Below are 19,206 nucleotides of genomic sequence, written 5' to 3' on the forward strand. Positions count from 1 at the left end.
CAGAAGGCGTTTGACAAAGTCCCTCATGAGAGCTTCTACGAAAACTAAAAAGTCATGGGATAGGAGGCAATGTCCTTTCGTGGATTACAAACTGGTTAAAAGACAGGAAACAGAGTAGGATTAAATGGTCAATTTTCTCAGTGGAAAAAGGTAAACAGTGGAGTGCCTCAGGGATCTGTACTTGGACCGGTGCTTTTCAATATATTTATAAATGATCTGGAAAGGAATACGACGAGTGAGGTTATCAAATTTCCAGACAATACAAAATTATTCAGAGTAGTTAAATCACAAGCGGACTGTGATACATTACAGGAGGACTTTGCAAGACTGGAAGATTGGGCATCCAAATGGCAGATGAAATTTAATGTGGACAAGTGCAAGGTGTTGCATATAGGGAAAAATAACCCTTGCTGTAGTTTCACGATGTTAGGTTCCATATTAGGAGCTACCACCCAGGAAAAAGATCTAGGCATCATAGTGGATAATACTTTAAAATCGCCAGCTCAGTGTGCTGCAGCAGTCAAAAAAGCAAACAGAATGTTGGGAATTATTAGGAAGGGAATGGTTAATAAACAGAAAATGTCATAATGCCTCTATATCGCTCCATGGTGAGACCGCACCTTGAATACTGTGTACAATTCTGGTCACCGCATCTCAAAAAAGATATAGTTGTGATGGAGAAGGTACAGAGAAGGGCAACCAAAATGATAAAGGGAATGGAACAGCTCCCCTTTGAGGAAAGGCTGAAGGGGTTAGGGCTGTTCAGCTTGGAGAAGAGACGGCTGAGGGGGGATATGATAGAGGTCTTTAAGATCATGAGAAGTCTAGAATGGGTAAATGTGAATCGGTTATTTACACTTTTGAATAATAGAAGGACTAAGGGGCATTCCATGAAGTTAGCAAGTAGCACATTTAAAACTAATCAGAGAAAATTCTTTTTCACTCAACGCACAATAAAGCTCTGGAATTTGTTGCCAGAGGATGTGGTTAGTGCAGTTAGTGTAGCTGGGTTCAAAAAAGGATTGGATAAGTTCTTGGAGGAGAAGTCCATTAACGGCTATTAATCAAGTTTATTTAGGGAATAGCCACTGCTATTAATTGCAACAGTAGCATGGGAGATCTTCTTAGTGTTTGGGTAATTGCCAGGTACTTGTGACCTGGCTTGGCCACTGTTGGAAACAGGATGCTGGGCTTGATGGACCCTTGGTCTGACCCAGCATGGCAAGTTCTTATGTTCTTATGTCTCACACTCCTGGCAGGAGGGCAGAGATAATTCAGGGAGTGAGCACTAGTCTCACACTCCTGGACAATGTACAAAAGTATAACATAGCTACATCACCTTACAAAGTAGATTTGTGGTACACGAGAACAAGAATGACCCCACTCACTTAAGGAAGACCAGGTACTTCCTAATCAGCCTCACCACTGAAGCACTCCTGCTGTCTCTCTCCTTCCAGATCTTTCTTCGGACAGGTTGGGAACTACCCAGATCCCACATACTGCCCACCTCCTCATTACCAGACTGGGCCCCATGTGGCTGCCCACCTCCTCATTACCAGACTGGGCCCCACGTGGCTGCCCGCCTCCTCATTACCAGACTGGGCTCCATGTGGCTGCCCGCCTCCTCATTACCAGACTGGGCCCCACGTGGCTGCCCGCCTCCTCATTACCAGACTGGGCCCCACGTGCCTAGCAATCATGGCCGCTGCTGTTTTCCCTACTCTCTCCTCCTGCTTCAGCTTATATATGAGGCTCAGTCCTGTCATGGATGTGCAGACACTGTCCAAAGGAAAATCCCAAATCCCAGGCATCCCTTCACCCCAGTAGGACCTGGACATTTAGCATGGTAGGTTGAGGGTCAGTGAGGCTGACCGCAGTGCCTCTGCTGCAGCCAGTTGAGCTTTACACCTGCCGTCTTGGAAGCCCGGTGCTGTTATACCACTACTCTTTAGGGCTGTAACCACCACTCCATGAGGTTACCCTCAGCTTTAATGCTGGAAGCAGAGAGCTGTGACCTCCCTTAACTGAATTCCAGGAAGGAGAAAGAGAGAGCTCTAAGGTATCCACATGTTCTTCACCGCGGCGCTCTCGCTCCTCGGCTTTTAGAAACACCACAGCAGGGCACTGGGCGATGATGTGGGCCGGGTAGGACATTTAAACGCAAGCCTCCCTGCAGTCTTTGCCTTCACAACAGGTCTCCTGCTAGTTGCTAACTGTGCCTCTCTTTCCTGCTTCCCGGTTCCTGCCTCGTTTCTTGTGGTCCTGGTTCCTTCCTCATGAGTTTCGTCCTCTCCTTCCTTGTCCAGTTGCTGCCTGTTCTCCTGTACCTTGCTCTTCCTGTGCCTGACCTCGGATCAGATTTGGACTTTGCCTTATCTTCAGCCTGCCTGACCTCGGACTGGGATCATGACATCTCTCTGCTTGACCACCAACCTCGCCATTGCCACCACCTTTGCATCAAGCCCAGAAAGTCCTGCCAGCCACCAGGACCTATGGACGCAACCCAAGGGAGACGTGGTTGGCTAGGCAGAAGGACCTACTCCTGTGGTGTGTCAGCCCCTGCCTGTTAAGGTTTATCCTGTGGGTCGTGCAAACTTGACAGCAGCACAAGGGCTCACCGCTCCTGGTCATGACAGCTGGGTTGCTCTCCTTGGCGGGATCACGGTTGAAACCGAAACTTTAATGAAGATGGGGAGGCCGGATTCTTTACATTAACCTCACTAACCTTGGTGGTTGAGGGGATTATTATGAAAGTTGGTAATAAGACATGGAAGCAGGCTGGGAGTGCTTGTCTTAAAGATTGGTCTTGGAAGAAGCAGAGCTGGAGGTTGTAGAGGCCATCACTGTAAGAGATTCTGGGCATACTCAGGAGAGATATGGAGGGCAGTGCATGTGAAAGGGTTAAGGTGAAATACATAGGGGTGCTGGATTGCATGTGGGAATTTATATGTGCATGATCTCAGCTGGGTCTTTAGCTGCCGCCATCTCCTCTGTTTCTGTACAGAGTTTCCCAGTCTTCTAAGGTGAAATGCTCTGTACCAGTGCCCCACAGGGCTTCTCCTGGTTTAGCAATCCCACAATGTGCGGCAGCCACGAGAGACCCCCTCCACCTAATCCTAGTCCAGAAATGGATCCACGCTCTACAAGTCGCTTCTTATTCAGATCACTGTATGAGCCCAGTAACAGCCTGCCAGCCTCCCTCCACTCAGACTTTATTCCAGATAATGGGGAAAGAGAAAAAACATACAGTGGCGAGACAAAGAGAGAAAACACGTGTACAAACTGTCAGGTCAATAACAGAACCTAAGCCTGCTGGAGATGTGCCTCAAATTATGGACCCTACAGGGGAATCTGGGAAAGAGAAAAGAACAAAGACGTTTCCAGCACAAACTCGTTCTACCTAAACTCCCATTGCTAGCTATGAAAAGGCAAGGGCCTTACAACACCAATACACTTTCTACTGGGAGGACAGAAGAAGCTGGCTTCACCTCGGTCACACATGCAGAGCACAGGCAGACTCTTGCCTTATCCAGAAGAAGTGAACACAGACTAGAAATAGAAACGCGCAGACAAAAGCTGAACTGGAAATCACAAGATGCCAGACTCTGCATGCAGTGCAACACCGGAGACATAGAAACAGCAATGCATTTCCTCTTTTCTGCTACCTGCAGTTTTGGACGTTGTCTACTGTGAACAGAAGCATTGGGTTAGATAACTGGGATTGTGCTATCTATGCTTGCTAATTTTAATTGAGTGTGCTTTACACGCTGTCTGGTGATAGTAATCTTCGTAGGCGTGGAGGGAGGGAGGTTGCTAGATAGCAGAAATATATTACTAGGCTAGCCCTATGATTTAATGAAAGCATTGTCATTCTTTTTGTGATTTGTAAGCTGTATAATGAATGCTTTGAATTTTGTGGGCTTTGAATCTGCTTTATAATTTCTGTAAGTGTCTTATTCTGCCTATACCAAGCTAAGAGATTTTCATATTCTGCATGATATAAACTGATAAAGCAAGACATCAGAAATGGACTTTTCCCAAAACTGACAGAGAAAATAAAAAACTTCCCAAAGAATGAGCAGGAAAACCTGTGTGTAATTCTGGGGGAAACAGAAGAAACAGCAGCTTAACTAGGCTGAAACTTGACTGCTGGTGTTAATGTTTAAAAAGGGGATAGAGCAGCTTTTAGACTAGAACATGAGGGGAAACTGACAGTAGCTCAGCAGCGCATGGTTCAGAGGGAGAAATCCTCACAGGATGCTGGCATAATGAGGAAGTCAGAATATTGCAATAGAGATGTGATAGAGGCAGAAGTAGCCCAGGTAATTTATATTAAAAAATAGACGGAGATAAGTTTTCCAAACTATCCATTTCAACTGCCAGGCAGCTTGTGAATAACATTTTTAAAAACCACTGTCAGGTGAAACTCCTGAATATAATTTCAAAATAATCACCCCAAAACATGTCTAAACCATGCAATCAAATAAACAGAAAATTAAATCAATCCCTAAAGATTGCATGATTGAGAACTGTTCATATAAAAGCTACCTGTATCCTGGCTTTTCACCAGCGAGTCTTATCATCATTGACCCTTAATTTCATGATTATCATTTTAAAAAAAAGACATTTATTTTTAAATATGTAGTTAAAGAACTTATCTGTCCAAGTTTCAAAAGGTAAGCATGAAATTAAGGAGCGATGATGAGAAAAGCCAGGATACCGGTAGCTTTTATAAGAGCGATTCATGCAATCTTTATGTGTCAATTTGTTTTCTGTTTATTTCATTGCATGGTTTAAACACATATTGGAATGATTATTTTAAAATTTAAACAACATATTCTTTGAATTGTCTGTATGTAAAGGCCAGAAGTTTAAAAATTAAGATTTCAGAGTTGGAATGTATGGCAGTGAATGAAGAGCTAGACATAAATTTGCATCTCAGAGACCTGGTGGAAGGAGGATAACCAATGGGACATTGTGATTGCAGGATGTATATTAAATCAAATAATAGACCAAGTTAAATTGGTTGAAGTGTGGGAGTGTATGTTAAGCATGGCAGGAGACAAAATGCCCTGTGCAATCTCTGTGGATAGAAATTCCCTGTGCGATGGGAGAGAGTATGCAGGTGGGGGTATATTACCTTCTGCCTGGCCAGAATGAAGAGACTGTAATATGCCAACAGCAATTAGAAAAGCTAACAAATGAGGCTACGCAATAATGATGGGAGATTGGGTAAATGTCTCATCAGGACATGTTAGGGAGGTAAAGTTTCTAGATGCTATAAGTGAAGAAACTGGTACTGGAACAATGAGAGTATAGGCAGCAAAATGACTTTTTGTTGGGGGGAAGCCAAGCAAACCTACCAAGCTCTACCCCAGCTCTATCTGCCAATTTCTTACTTTATATTTACATACACTCTAGATCTAATCATTACTGAGACAAAGGACCTGGAGTGAGAGGTAACGGTGCTGGGGCAGCTTGGCAATAGTGATCAAAATAAAATCAAATTTAATATAACAACTGAGGAGGGGGGCATTAAGGAAAACTACTGCACTAGTATTTATAAAGGGAGGCTATTATAAAATGAGGAAATTAGTTAGAAAAAAATAAGAGAATTCATTGCAAAAGTTAAAAGTTTGCATGTGGGGCATGGACACTTTTAAAACACCATTTTGGAAGCTCAGACATAATGCATTCCATACATTAAAACTGGTAGAAAGAAAACCAAATTACTGCCAACATGGTTGAGTTATAAGATGAAAGATGCTATTAAAACCAAAATGACATCTTTCAAAAACTGGAAGGTGCCTCCAAATCAAGAAAACAAGAAAGTGCATACGATTTGGCAAGTTAGATGTAAAGCATTAATAACACAGGGCAAAAGAGATTGTGAAAAGAAGCTTGCCGGAGAGGCAAAAATTCAAAACAAAAACCTTTTCAAGTATATTCAAATCAAGAAGCCTGTAAGGGAATTGGTCGGACCACTAGATGACCGAGGAGTAAAAGAAGCATTCAGGGAAGACAATCACATATAGAAAACTAAATAAATTCTTTGCTTCCATCTTTTACTCAGGATAAGGAGGGTCATGGAGATACCTGCGTTGGAGAAATTCTTTGAAGGTGAAGATTCAGTGGAACTGAATCAAATCATGGTAAACCAGGAAGATGTAAGACAGCAAATCAACAAACTAAAAAGAGTAACAAAACACTGGGATTGGATGGCATATACCCCAGAAATCTGAAAGAATTAAAAAATGAAATTGCAGATTTATTATTAGTAATCTCATTCAAATCAGCTATGGTATTCAAAGACTGGAGGGTTGCCAACTTAATGCCTATTTTTATAAAGGGCTCCAGGATGATCTGGGAAACTACAGACCAGTAAGCCGATGTTGGTGCCAGGCACAATGGAAGAAGCTACTCTAAGAACAAAATTACTGGACATTTGGATAGACACAGACTGATGGGGCAGAGCCAACATGGAGTCAGCAAGGGGATTTTTTTTGTGAAGGAATTATCTTTGCCAGCATGTTTAAGTTGGTTGATATAGTGTATCTGGATTTTTAGAAGGCATATGACAAAGTCTTGCATGAGAGACTCATTAGTAAATTAAAGAGTTATGGGAGAGTAAGCAATGTCCTATTGTGGATTGGTAACTTGCTGAAGGCCAGAATAGTAATTTCTCTCAATAGAGAAAGGTAAATAGTGGTGTGTTCCAGGTTTCTGTCTGTAGTGGGACTGGTACTTTTGTGTATTTATGAACCTTTCTGGCCATATCTGATGTGTAGTATATAAGAAACAAATAAAATAATATATTTATAAATGATGCAAAAAAGGGAGTGAATTGGTCAAATTCACAGATGAAACAAAATTATTCAAAGTAGCAAGTAGCACATTTAAAACAAATCAGAGAAAATTCTTTTTCACTCAATGCACAATTAAGCTCTGGAATTCATTGCCAGAGGATGTGGTTAAGACAATTAGTGTAGCTGGGTTTAAAAAAAGGTTTGGACAAGTTCCTGGAAGAGATATCTATAAACTGCTATTAATCAAGTTGACTTATTTATTTATGCAATTCTTATATACCGATGTTCAGAACACAAGGTTCTATCTTTATGGTTTACATAATACAAGTAATAAATAGTAGGAAATGAAATAAACACAATAAAATATCAATAAAAATAATAAAATAGTTAAAACTATTCATAGCAAAAACTAAAAACAGGTTAAACAGTAAAGATAAGATTAATATAATTAAGAATATAAAAGATAAACTCATCAAAATAGATTGCAGACATATATATTGGAACAGCTACTGCTTATTACCAGCATCAGTAGCATGGGATCTACTTAGTGTTTGGGTACTTGCCAGGTACTTGTAGCCTGGATTGGCCATTGTTGGAAACAGGATGCTAGACTGGATGGACCCTCTGTCTGACCCAGTATGGCTTATCTTATGTTCTTAAAGATGTTAGATCATGAATTGATTGTGAGAAATTGCAAGAGAACCTTATGAGATTGGGGAATTGGAAGTGTAAATGGATGTTGATATTTAATGTGGACATATGTAAAGTGATGCATATAGAAATGAATTATTCAAACTATAGCTTTTCAATGCTGGGTTCCATATTAGGTGTCATCACCCGGGAAAAGGATCTTGGAAATACTAAGGACCAGTGTGTGGTGGTGGTGGAGAAAAAAGTAAATAGAATTATTAGGAAAGGAATAGAAAATAAATCAGAGTATATCACAATGCCTCTGTATCAATCCCTGCACTTGGAGTATTGTTTGCAGTTCTGGTTACCCCATTTCAAAAAGATATAGCAGAGGGTGAGCAAGGTGATAAAGGGGGTAGAACAGGTCCCCTGTGAGGAAAGGTTAAACAGGCTAGGGCTCTACAGCCTGGAGAAGAGACGGCTGAGAGCAGATATGACAGAGGTTGAAATGGGTAACTAGGGAACAGTTATTTATTCTTTAAAGTAGTACCAGGACTAGGGGACACTCCATGCATGAAGCTAATAGGTAGCACATTTAAAATAAACCAGAGAACTTATTTTTTCACAATTAAACTGTGGAATTTGTTGCCAGAGGATGCAGTGAAAGCTGTTAGTGTAGCTGGATTTAAAAAGGGGTTGGACAAATTCCTGGTGAAGCCCATAAAGCAGCATTAGCCAGGTAGGCTTGGAAAAGCCAGTTTGTATCCTGGTTATGAGTAAGAAGGCTTGGATGTGGTGTTCTGGAGGTGCTGGGCAGATCCTGTTCTTAGGGTTACCTGCCACCAGGTCAGAGACATCAGCCGAGCAGGGGCAGAGCGGGCCAGTACCAGAAGCCAGGAATTGTCCTCGCTGCTGGGCTTCCTGTTCCTTGTAATTTCATTCTCTGCTGAGTAGTAGTAGGGGTCCTACATAATAATATTTATTTTAACCACTCTGGCAAGGCGGACAAATAATGCAAAGAAAGTTTCTGGAATCAGAGAGAGAGAAATGGCACAAGAAGAGATCAAAGTGAAGAACAGCCCAATAGCCCCAGAGCAGTGCCCCAGGGACTGCCCCAGGCCAGAACTCGCCCAATAGCCCCAAGGGCAGTGACCCAGGGTCTGCCCCAGGCCAGAACACGCACAATAGCCCCAAGGGCAGTGACCCAGGGTCTGCCCCAGGCCAGAACACGCACAATAGCCCCAAGGGCAGTGACCCAGGGACTTCACCAGGCCAGAATATACAAAACAACCCCAGCAACTGCCCTAGGCCAGAACACACACAATAGCCCCAAGGGCAGTGACCCAGGGTCTGCCCCAGGCCAGAACTCGCCCAATAGCCCCAAGGGCAGTGACCCAGGGACTTCACCAGGCCAGAACTCGCCCAATAGCCCCAAGGGCAGTGACCCAGGGACTTCACCAGGCCAGAACTCGCCCAATAGCCCCAAGGGCAGTGACCCAGGGACTTCACCAGGCGAGAATATACAAAACAACCCCAGCAACTGCCCTAGGCCAGAACACACACAATAGCCCCAAGGGCAGTGACCCAGGGGCTTCACCAGGCCAGAACACACACAATAACCCCAATAGCACTGACCTAGTCATCTAGAACAGGGGGCAGTTTTGGCCACTGCTCGTCTCCTTGGGGGACACTTCAGTGCCCCCTCAGAGAAGCTGGAAAGCGGCCGGAGCCGGGTACCTGACACTCACCGGAGGGTCGGGGCTGCCAGCCCAGCAGAACCGCGGCCAACAGCAAGCGGAAGGCTCCCCCGCCGGGTTCCGCGCTCGGTCCCTGCCCCCATGAGCCCATGTCTGGCACCAGGGTCGGCAGCGCTCAGCCCGTGTGTCGCCGTCCAGCAGGTCGCCGCGAGCCGCTGCACATCATAGTCCCGGCTCGGGATGCGGACAGTGGAGCAGGTTCGGCTTGGATCACTGCCCGACGAGGCTGCGGCTTAGGGAGCCCGGATCGGCGCGGCTCGGCTCCGGAGGCAGATCGGGGTCCCCAGCTCCCCTCCAGATGCAGATCGGGGTCTCGGGCTCGGCGGAGGCAGATCGGGGTCTCGGGCTCGGCTCCGGATGCAGATCGGGGTCCCCCAGCTCCCCTCCAGATGCAGATCGGGGTCTCGGGCTCGGCTCCGGATGCAGATCGGGGTCCCCCAGCTCTCCTCCAGATGCAGATCGGGGTCTCGGGCTCGGCTCCGGATGCAGATCGGGGTCTCGGGCTCGGCTGGGTTTTGCTTCGTCCTCGCTTTAGTCCTGGTCCACAGCAATGCAGGAGAGACGGAGCCCGCAGGAGCCTAAGAGCCAGGCTAGGAACTACTGGGAAAACCTGGCCTGGATCCGGGCTGCAGGGAGGCGAGGAGCCGAGCAGATCCAGGCGCTGCCTCCTCTTCCTCTCCGGACCCTCCCCGAGGTGCAGCTCGGCCACGGGCTCCGAGCGAAGGCGGCAGCAGCGCCGGATCCCGGACTGGAGCCCGGTGCACACCTGGAGTGAACTCTCGCTGCAGTGCTCGTATTGCAAGGAAGAGGAGGAGGAGGAGGAGCATCGGGACGGGATTCGAGGTGCAGAGAGGCAGACTGGAGCCAGAAAGGGTGGCCTGGGGCTGGCAGCCCATAAAGACCAAACGGAGTTGATCTTACACTTTGGGGAGATGATTGCGCACAGAAATTCCCTTAGCAACTTTGAAGCTGACAAGATCAACACCAATCCCGACCCATGCGCCCTTCCAGGTCTTATTACCAAGTTTTGTAATAATCCACACAGCCAGCAAAACTAGGGTCGGATGTGCAACACAGAAACAGAGAAATGAGGCAGAAAAGGACCAAAATGGGCCATGCAGTCTGCCCAGCAAGCTGCCCATGCTGGTATCTGCCGCGCCGTGCACGTTACCCCCACACTTCTCTTAAAGGTACCGACTGCTGCTCGGTGCAGTTATCTCCAAGCCTTAGGATAACACAGAAACATTTCAGCTAACAACATTTTTTTTTTTACTGGGTGATGAGCTTTGAAAATTCAGACTGCGGCTTGACGGGCTTTGCTTATGGACTTGGCCATAGGAGCAGTCCTGGGTTTTTTCCTCAATGTCTGCGTCTCAGTTTCCCAGACCATAAAAGTCAGACCCTCATTGGTTGTTGTCTAAATCGAATTCCCCTTTTCCGCCTGCCATTGAAGAAGAGAACACGGATGGAGTTGCATCAAATTATTAAGGTTTCTGGGTTAAGGGCAGTAACGGCTGCACCAGAAAGTTACCCCCATGCACTTCCCTCCTCATCTCCATCCTCTAACCTATAACCCCGGCCGCACCAGCAAGTTACCCCCATGCACTTCCCTCCTCATCTCCATCCTCTAACCTATAGCCTCTGCCGCACCAGCAAGTTACCCCCATGCACTTCCCTCCTCATCTCCATCCTCTAACCTATAACCCCCGCCGCACCAGCAAGTTACCCCCATGCACTTCCCTCCTCATCTCCATCCTCTAACCTATAACCCCCGCCGCACCAGCAAGTTACCCCCATGCACTTCCCTCCTCATCTCCATCCTCTAACCTATAACCCCCGCCGCACCAGCAAGTTACCCCCATGCACTTCCCTCCTCATCTCCATCCTCTAACCTATAACCCCCGCCGCACCAGCAAGTTACCCCCATGCACTTCCCTCCTCATCTCCATCCTCTAACCCATAACCCCCGCTGCACCAGCAAGTGACCCCCATGCACTTCCCTCCTCATCTCCATCCTCTAACCTATAACCCCCGCCGCACCAGCAAGTTACCCCCATGCACTTCCCTCCTCATCTCCATCCTCTAACCTATAGGGATCCACAGTGTTTATCCCACGCCCCTTTGAAATCTTTCACTGTTTTCATCTTCACCACCTCCTCCAGAAGAGAATTCCTGGCATCCATCACTCTCTACCAGAAGAAATATTTCCTGATATTGGTTCTGAGTCATCCCCGCTGCAGTTTCATTTCATGACCCCTATTTCTATTGTTTTCTTTCTAATGGAAAAGATTCAATGTTCCCACATCATTAAAACCTTTCAGGTATGTGATGTTCTGTATCCTATCTCCTCTCTGCCAGGGTTACATATTCACATCCTTCAGCCTTCACTCATAGGTCTTCCGATACAGACCCACACCATTTTGGTCTCCCTTCTCTGGACCACCTCTGTCCTGTCTCTGTCCTTATTGAGATACGGGCTCCAGATCTAAACACAGTACTCCAGGAGAGGCCTCACCAAGGACCTGCACAAGGGCATCACCACCTCCTTTTTCTTACTCGATATTCCTCTCTCTATACCGCCCAGCATTTAGCTACCGCCTTGTCGCCCTGCGTCACCATCTTCAGATCCCCAGACACTTTCAGCCCCACATCCCTCTCATGCTAAGGCCAGAGTTAAAGCTGTGCTCTGAAATTCAGGCTGCAGCTAATGCAGTGGGAGTTAAAAAGTGTGCACAAACCGGTTTCAAGTGTGCACCCCGCCTCTCATTGGCTGAATGTACATTTTAACTGGAGAAAGTTATTTCTGTGCAGAAAGCAGGTTTCTGCACACAAAGCATGTTTTACTCGCACATTTTGTGTGAAAAACTCCTTGCTGCATCGAGAGTAGTTTGTGCAGAAAAAGTGTTCACACAACAGCGGGTGTAAGCAAGCACTCTTCCAAGCCATCTTATTCCACGGCCCTTAGTGAGAGAGACTTTTGTCCAAACTATGTGACCTCCCCAGGGGGACTGAGGTTTCTTTTTAACTTATGGTTGCTCTGGCCAGGAAGCCTGATGCGGTCGTAGCACTCATGATGTTTCACTTTATGGTGCGCTGGAGAAAGGAAGGCATAGGAGAGCAACTTTAAAATATCTGAAAGGAAGGTGAATCTTCATAGAAAGGTAATTCAAGGACAAGAGGTCACGGTCTGAAGCTACAAGGAGGAAGGAAACCTGAGAAAATGCTTCACTGAGAAGTGGCAGATGCCATCCAGATTTCACCCGGAGACTCGAGGAATTTGCATCAACTCCTGGGTCTCCAGGGAAACTAATAAAGAGCTCTGACCCTCTCCGTTTACTGCTGCACAGAAACAGGATGGCAGAAAACAGCCTCCCCCGTCTGTCCTGCTCAGCTGCATCGTCCCTTCCTCTCCCAGCCCCTGTGCTTGGCCCGGGCTCTCTTGAATTCAGATCCTGGGGTTACCTCCAGCACTTGCAGCCTGCAGGGTAGTGAGGGAGGGGAAGGAGCACACATTGCAGGATGGATGTGGGGAGAAACGGGAGAGAGGCAGTAAGACTCAGGGACTTGGGACTCACCTGGGGTAAAGTGAGTGCATAAATCAGTGAGCTGCGACTTGGAGCGGGTGGAGGGAAGGAGTGCTGGGGTCATCCCTATAGCAGGGAAAAGTGCTGGTAGTGTGTGTGTGTCTGGAACAGAGGAGGTTGATATGCATTACTGAAGAGTAATCTCACAGTGACACAGGCGTGGGACACTGTGCACAGTTTAAACATCTTGCAACAGACAGAGAAAACAGGGGGACGGGAACAAATACAGGAAGGGGCGCATAAACTCTCGCCAAGCGTCAAGGAGTGCAGTTAAAAACAAAAAATACTGCTTTTCTGTGCTTCCTCCTACCTCAGATCGTCGCAATACAAGTAGGAGGAAGCACAGAAAGCAGCAGCCTGAAAAAATTAAAAGGCTTCATGTAAAAAATAAACATTTTGGGTGTACAATACACATGCACAGTATACATGCTCCAGGCCGTGTACATTACATGCACAGTATACAAGCTCCAGGCCATGTACATTACATGCACAGTATACATGCTCCAGGCCGTGTACATTACATGCACAGTATACAAGCTCCAGGCCATGTACATTACATGCACAGTATACAAGCTCCAGGCCATGTACATTACATGCACAGTATACAAGCTCCAGGCCGTGTACATTACATGCACAGTATACATGCTCCAGGCCGTGTACATTACATGCACAGTATACAAGCTCCAGGCCGTGTACATTGTGCTGGTAAATTTGCTGCTGTGGGATAAAACAGATGCTCGTAAATTGAACATCCTTTTTGATAACCCACACACAGCCACGTCTCCTGGGCACCCAATGCCAAGGATGCGCTAGGGATGCACAGTTTATCCCTAACCCGTCCGTTTTAGTGTGGCAGCTCATTCACATATTGTACAGGGCATCAGGAGAGGTGGAAGTGTGCGCATTATAAAACGGGGGCACAGTTTGGCCTCTGAGAGAACAGACATGGAAGTACAGCTGCATCAGATCTGCTTAAGTTCTAACAGGGGTTTTAGGACTGCACTAAACTACCATAGTTAAACTATGACTACCCAGGGTAATCCACACAAAGCAGCAGTTATATCCCTAACAACAGGTGCACAACCCAGGAAGGCTGTGGTGGTCTGCATGGAGTGAGAGTAAAACCCCCCCATCAGGCTTCCAAGCAGGCAAGGTGAGATCTGTGAATGGGCCAGGGTGACCCAGGCCCAAGGCACTCACCTTGAGCTCCAAAGGTTTGGGAGTGGCAAAATCATGTGCCAGCACAAAGCCTGGAGCTGCGGCCAAAGATCGAGAAGAGGTCCAGCTCCTCCGGCAGAGCCCATCCCAGCAAAAGCTGAAGAATGCAGGAAGGGATTAGCAAGGAAAGGGGTAGGGAATGAATACTGACTATGGATGGAGAGGGAGAGAGAGAGAGAGAGAGAGTGTGTGTACAGGGCAGGTGGGGGTAGAGAAAGAGAGAGAAGGAACTGAGTGTGTATTGTGGGAGCTGGAGAGAGAGACTGTGCTGAGCTTGTGACAGGGTAGAGAAAGCAAGAAGGTGCTGAGTAGTCAGCAGGGTTGAGAGAGAGAGAGAGAGGGTGCTGGGCAGATGAGGGTGAGATGGAAAGGGAGAGGAATCTGGCACTGTGCATAGAGGGCAAAGACTTTGGGGTGGAGTGGAGGGATGAGAAAGGAGAATACTGCAGGGGAAGATGAAGAAACAGAGGAGGGGGAGGCCAACCCTTGCAGTGAAAGGAAATGATAGGAGCAGGGTTCAGACAGCGAAGACCCAGCAGGCCATGGGGGAGCCAGGCTGGTAGCGGCAGACCCCAACTCCCCAGAATAAGGTCAATAAGGTAGCTAGTAAGCAGTAGGTAGTGTGTTTATTTTTAAAAGTCTGCAGAACTGCGTGTTTGTATTTAATACAAATTGAGTGTTTGTATTGAAAAAAAACAAAACCAAACCACAAAAAAAAAAACAAAAAACAACCCAAAATCTAGCCAGAAGCTAGAAATAAGCTAGGAGCAGTGTATACCTAAGTAAAAAAGTTGAATAGTTCAGCTCAGTTCCTCACCTTGGAAAGGTGTTGAGGTAGTGTGATTGGGTTTGAATAGGGACCAACATTTGTTAATCAAGGGAGCTGTGAGTCACTCAGGCTGACTAACTAAAGTTAGACTGTTTGTATTTCCCAACCCTCCCACCCGTCGCCCACCCACCCCTAGCTCATCCCTTAATTTATAGGCAGGTGCCACTTGCACAAAAAAAACCCAAAAAAAAAACCCCATCAACAAAAACGTTATTGAGAATTCGATCAGACCCCGGTAGGCCACTACCAGACATATAGTGAATTCACTAATACATTTAAAGGAACTTAGACACATTCCTACTCCCATAGCAACCTAAAACTAAACTAGGAACTGATCAAAACTGAGATGAAGGCAGCAGTCCAGCAGCAAGAGGGGGGCTTCCCAGTCTTTTGCATCGAGTGTCACATGTATGATTTTTTACCCACCGATGAGAAGTTGTACACGTGCATGCGATGCAAAGAGCTCCTGGCTCTTTGCATCGCATCCGATCTCTGGAGGCTAGAGTGGCAGACCTGGAGGAGCTGAGGCAGACAGAGAGGTATATAGATGAGACCTTCAGGGACATAGTAGTCAAGTCCCAACTTCAGACTGGCAGCCCTGGTGCTGCCTTGGAGGAAGAAGGTCTCATGATCAGAGAGCACCAACCAGGTGGAGCAGGAAAGGATCCTGTAGCAAGGTCCTGCTCTCCAGGTGATGCATTGTCCTTTCGCACTGAGGATATCTCCCCAAGGCCTACTGCCGAGGAGGGAAGGGTTAGGTCGGCCGTCATAGTTGGTGATTCGATTATTAGGAATGTAGATAGCTGGGTGGCTGGTGGGCGTGAGGATCGCCTGGTAACATGCCTACCTGGTGCGAAGGTGGCGGACCTCACGCGTCACCTAGATAGGATTTTAGACAGTGCTGGGGAGGAGCCGGCTGTCGTACATGTGGGCACCAACGACATAGGAAAATGTGGGAGGGAGGTTCTGGAAGCCAAATTTAGGCTCTTAGGTAGAAAGATTAAATCCAGAACCTCCAGGGTAGCATTCTCTGAAATGCTCCCTGTTCCACGCGCAGGTCACCAGAGCAGGCAGAGCTCCGGAGTCTCAATGCGTGGATGAGACGATGGTGCAAGGAAGAGGGATTCAGTTTTGTTAGGAACTGGGGAACCTTTTGGGGAAGGGGAGTCTCTTCCGAAGGGATGGGCTCCACCTTAACCAGGGTGGAACCAGACTGCTGGCGCTAACCTTTAAAAAGGAGATAGAGCAGCTTTTAAACTAGAACAAAGGGGAAAGCCGACAGTCGCTCAGCAGCGCATGGTTCGGAAAGAGGTATCTTCAAAGGATACTAATGATGCATTAGAATTAGGGCATCCCAACAGTGAGGATCCAATAATTAGAAAAGTAGTCCAAGTGCCTGTAACTAAAAACTCACCTGAGCTAAAAAATTCTAACTTATCCCTATCAATTAAAAAGCAGAATGAAAATACAAACAAAAAACAAACTTTGAAATGTTTGTATGCTAATGCCAGAAGTCTAAGAAGTAAGATGGAAGAATTAGAATGTATAGCAGTGAATGACAGACTTAATTGGCATCTCAGAGACATGGTGGAAAGAGGATAACCAATGGGACAGTGCTATACCGGGGTACAAATTATATCGCAATGACAGAGAGGAGCACCCGGGAGGCGGTGTGGTGCTTTATGTCCAGGATGGCATAGAGTCCAACAGGATAAACATCCTGCATGAGACTAAATACAAAATTGAATCTTTATGGGTAGAAATCCCTTGTGTGTCGGGGAAGACTATAGAGATAGGGGTATACTACCGTCCACCTGGTCAAGATGGTGAGGCGGACAGTGAAATGCTAAGAGAAATTAGGGAAGCTAACCAAATTGGTAGTGCAGTAATAATGGGAGACTTCAATTACCCACACAAAGGAGTCAGCGGTTAACCACAACATATAATCTAGCACAGGAAATGTGGAACCCAAAAAACAATTTCAAAAATTGGCCTAAGAAGGTGTCAGCAAGCCTTGACGTTATGTGTTTTTGGCACCATTTATTCCGTCCATGCCTTCCTTTATTAGAGATTCTGCAGATATGATTACTTTTTTGGAACAACTCGAGGTTGATACCACCGATCTACAAATGGCTACTTTAGATGTTGAGGCCCTTTATACATCTATCCCTCAGGACGAGGCCATTGAGATTGCAGAAACATTTTTTGAACAACGACCACGCCCCCATCGAATCCCTAGTGATTTTCTGGTGAAACTGTTACAAATAGCCTTAAAGAAGAATTTTTTCGCCTTTAATCAAGAGTTTTTTCTCCAGACGTGTGGTACTGCTATGGGAGCCACCATGGCTCCCGATTTGGCAAACCTGTATATGCATTTTTTTGAAGAGAAATGGCTTCAAGATCATCCCTTCAAAAGTCAGCTTTTTGTGTGGAAGCGGTACATTGACGACGTCTTTGTACTGTGGAAAGGCGACAAAGATCTTTTTGGATCATTTTTATGTTGGCTTAATACTTTAAATGGTCATCTGAAATTTACTGCCATCATTGAGACCATTTCCATAACGTTTCTGGATATACGGATCACTATGACTGATGGAAAATTTATGACATCCCTTTTTCGAAAATCAGTTAGTTCGAACACCTATTTACATTATTCCAGTGCACACCCGAGAAATTTTAAACAGAATTTGCCTGTGAGTCAATTTATCCGTCTGAGAAGGATTTGTACTACTATGTCCGATTTTGAGGTACAATCGAAACTTTTGTGTGAACGCTTCTCAGCCAGAGGATATCCGCGCTCCAGTATCCGAAGAGCTTACTTACGCGCAAAGTACTCACATCGCGAGTGGCTTTTTCTTCCCCGATCTAATGAAGAATCCTCACGCCATACATGTATCCTACCATATTCTTCGGTTGCTTTTAAAATTCGTCAATCTATTCTACAAAACTGGCATGTGCTACAAACTAATGCGATTTTCCAGGCTCCCCCACGAATTACTTTTTCCCGTGCCATGAATCTAAAAAATTTTTTGGTCAAATCAGACAGTTCTATGATGTCAAATACATCACATAGGTTATCAGGTTCACACAAGCCTTGCAATAACTGCTCCGTTTGTTCATCCTCTATGACAATCTCAGATCAATTTACTGTACCCTCTGGTTATAAAATATTTTTGCGACATCATACTACCTGTGTATCTATCATGGTGATATATTTGATACAATGTCCTTGTTCCCTCATTTATATTGGCAAGACGAAACGCCTATTGAAGACGAGGATGATAGAACATCGCAGCAATATCAGAACCGCTAGAGTCAATGAACCCTTAGTTTCTCACTGTACTGAGATTGGACATACTTTTGATGATTTGCGATTCTGTGCCATTGAACACATTCCTGCACACTGGCGGGGAGGCAATCGAGAACGTATGTTATTGCAGTCTGAACAGCGGTGGATTTATCGTTTAAAAACTGTTCATCCATCAGGATTAAACACTGAGCTGGACTTACATGTTTTTTTAGGTTGAATTCTAGGTTGTTTTTTAAATCATGATTAATAGATTGCCCAACACCGATTCATGATTGATGGCTGACGTCACTTAAATTACGATCATCTGACAGATGTTTCAAATTCATGATTGATCATTTAAAGGAACGCTAGCCTCGGTTCGGGTTCCTCCATTTTCTTCCTTCCAAGATGGTTGAGACGTCTGGTCCCGTCTGAAATGGTAGCCGTGGTGTCATGAGATAAGTATTGAATTCACCTCTTATTTTATTTGACGTGCGATTTCTCTTTACTTATTCTCTTTTTAGAATTGTGACTCTACAAACTGAAGTGTTATGTGCCCCTGAGGAAGCTTACCCAGCGAAACACCGGCCCGTGTAGGGCTTTTCATATTAATGTTATTTGAAAGAGTCATTTGCTTATCAAGAATGGAGGACATTTTTAATAATAATAATTGAAAAAAGAAAAAAAGTTTGTTGCATTAAAATTATGATGAAGGTGAATGATTGATAAGACCGGTTAGTGTCTGCTTGAGAGTGACACATAACGTCAAGGCTTGCTGACACCTTCTTAGGCCAATTTTTGAAATTGTTTTTTGGGTTCCACATTTCCTGTGCTAGACTTCAATTACCCCAATATTGACTGGGTAAATGTATCATCGGGACACGCTAGAGAGATAACGTTCCTGGATGGAATAAATGATAGCTTTATGGAGCAATTGGTTCAGGAACTGATGAGAGAGGGAGCAATTTTAGATCTAATTCTCAGTGGAGCACAGGACTTGGTGAGAGAGGTAATGGTGGTGGGGCCGCTTGGCAATAGTGATCATAATATGATCAAATTTGATTTAATGACTGGAAGAGGAACAGTGTGCAAA

At 45.7% G+C, this 19,206-nt stretch overlaps 1 protein-coding gene across 1 annotated transcript in view; it reads right to left on the reverse strand.

The window, feature by feature from the left end:
- Positions 1 to 9,870, reverse strand: part of UNC5A (unc-5 netrin receptor A) — a 138,137-nt gene extending 128,267 nt beyond the window's left edge. The window contains exon 1 of the mRNA XM_029583845.1: positions 9,185 to 9,870. Within this exon, the coding sequence (XP_029439705.1) occupies positions 9,185 to 9,284 (100 nt within the window). The 5' untranslated portion in view covers positions 9,285 to 9,870. The remainder of the gene's footprint in view (positions 1 to 9,184) is intronic.
- Positions 9,871 to 19,206: the final 9,336 nt, after the last annotated feature.

This window comes from Rhinatrema bivittatum, chromosome 18 (genome assembly GCF_901001135.1).
Source record: "Rhinatrema bivittatum chromosome 18, aRhiBiv1.1, whole genome shotgun sequence".
NCBI classification, from domain to species: Eukaryota; Metazoa; Chordata; class Amphibia; order Gymnophiona; family Rhinatrematidae; genus Rhinatrema; species Rhinatrema bivittatum.